The 307-nt window shown below is 66.1% G+C and overlaps 1 protein-coding gene across 1 annotated transcript in view; it reads left to right on the forward strand.

Moving 5' to 3' along the window:
- DNAH17 (dynein, axonemal, heavy chain 17) overlaps nucleotides 1-307 on the forward strand; it is a 76,281-nt gene that overhangs the window by 16,030 nt on the left and 59,944 nt on the right. The window contains 1 exon segment of the mRNA XM_014531725.1: nucleotides 75-297. Coding sequence (XP_014387211.1) covers nucleotides 75-297 — 223 coding nt within the window.

The raw sequence follows: 307 nt of genomic DNA on the forward strand, positions 1-307 counted from the left end.
GCGGGTGGAGAACAGCGTGTCCGGGACGGACTGGAGGGGGGGCGCCTGTCACAGGTGGTTGTCTCGCCCCGCAGCCTCGGTGACCTGGAGGTCTTCATGAAAGCCGCCAGGGCCGGCCTGAAGACGCCGGTCAGGGAAGGGGACTACGACGGCCTGGTGGAGGTGATGGGGCACCTGATGAAGGTGAAGGAGCGGCAGGTGGCCACCGACAACATGTTCGAGCCCCTGAAGCAAACCATCGAGCTGCTCAGGACGTACGGGGAGGAGATGCCGGAGGAGATCCACGTGAAGCTGCAGGTGGGCGGCG

Source organism: Myotis brandtii, unplaced genomic scaffold (assembly GCF_000412655.1).
Source record: "Myotis brandtii unplaced genomic scaffold, ASM41265v1 scaffold825, whole genome shotgun sequence".
Taxonomy (NCBI): Eukaryota; Metazoa; Chordata; class Mammalia; order Chiroptera; family Vespertilionidae; genus Myotis; species Myotis brandtii.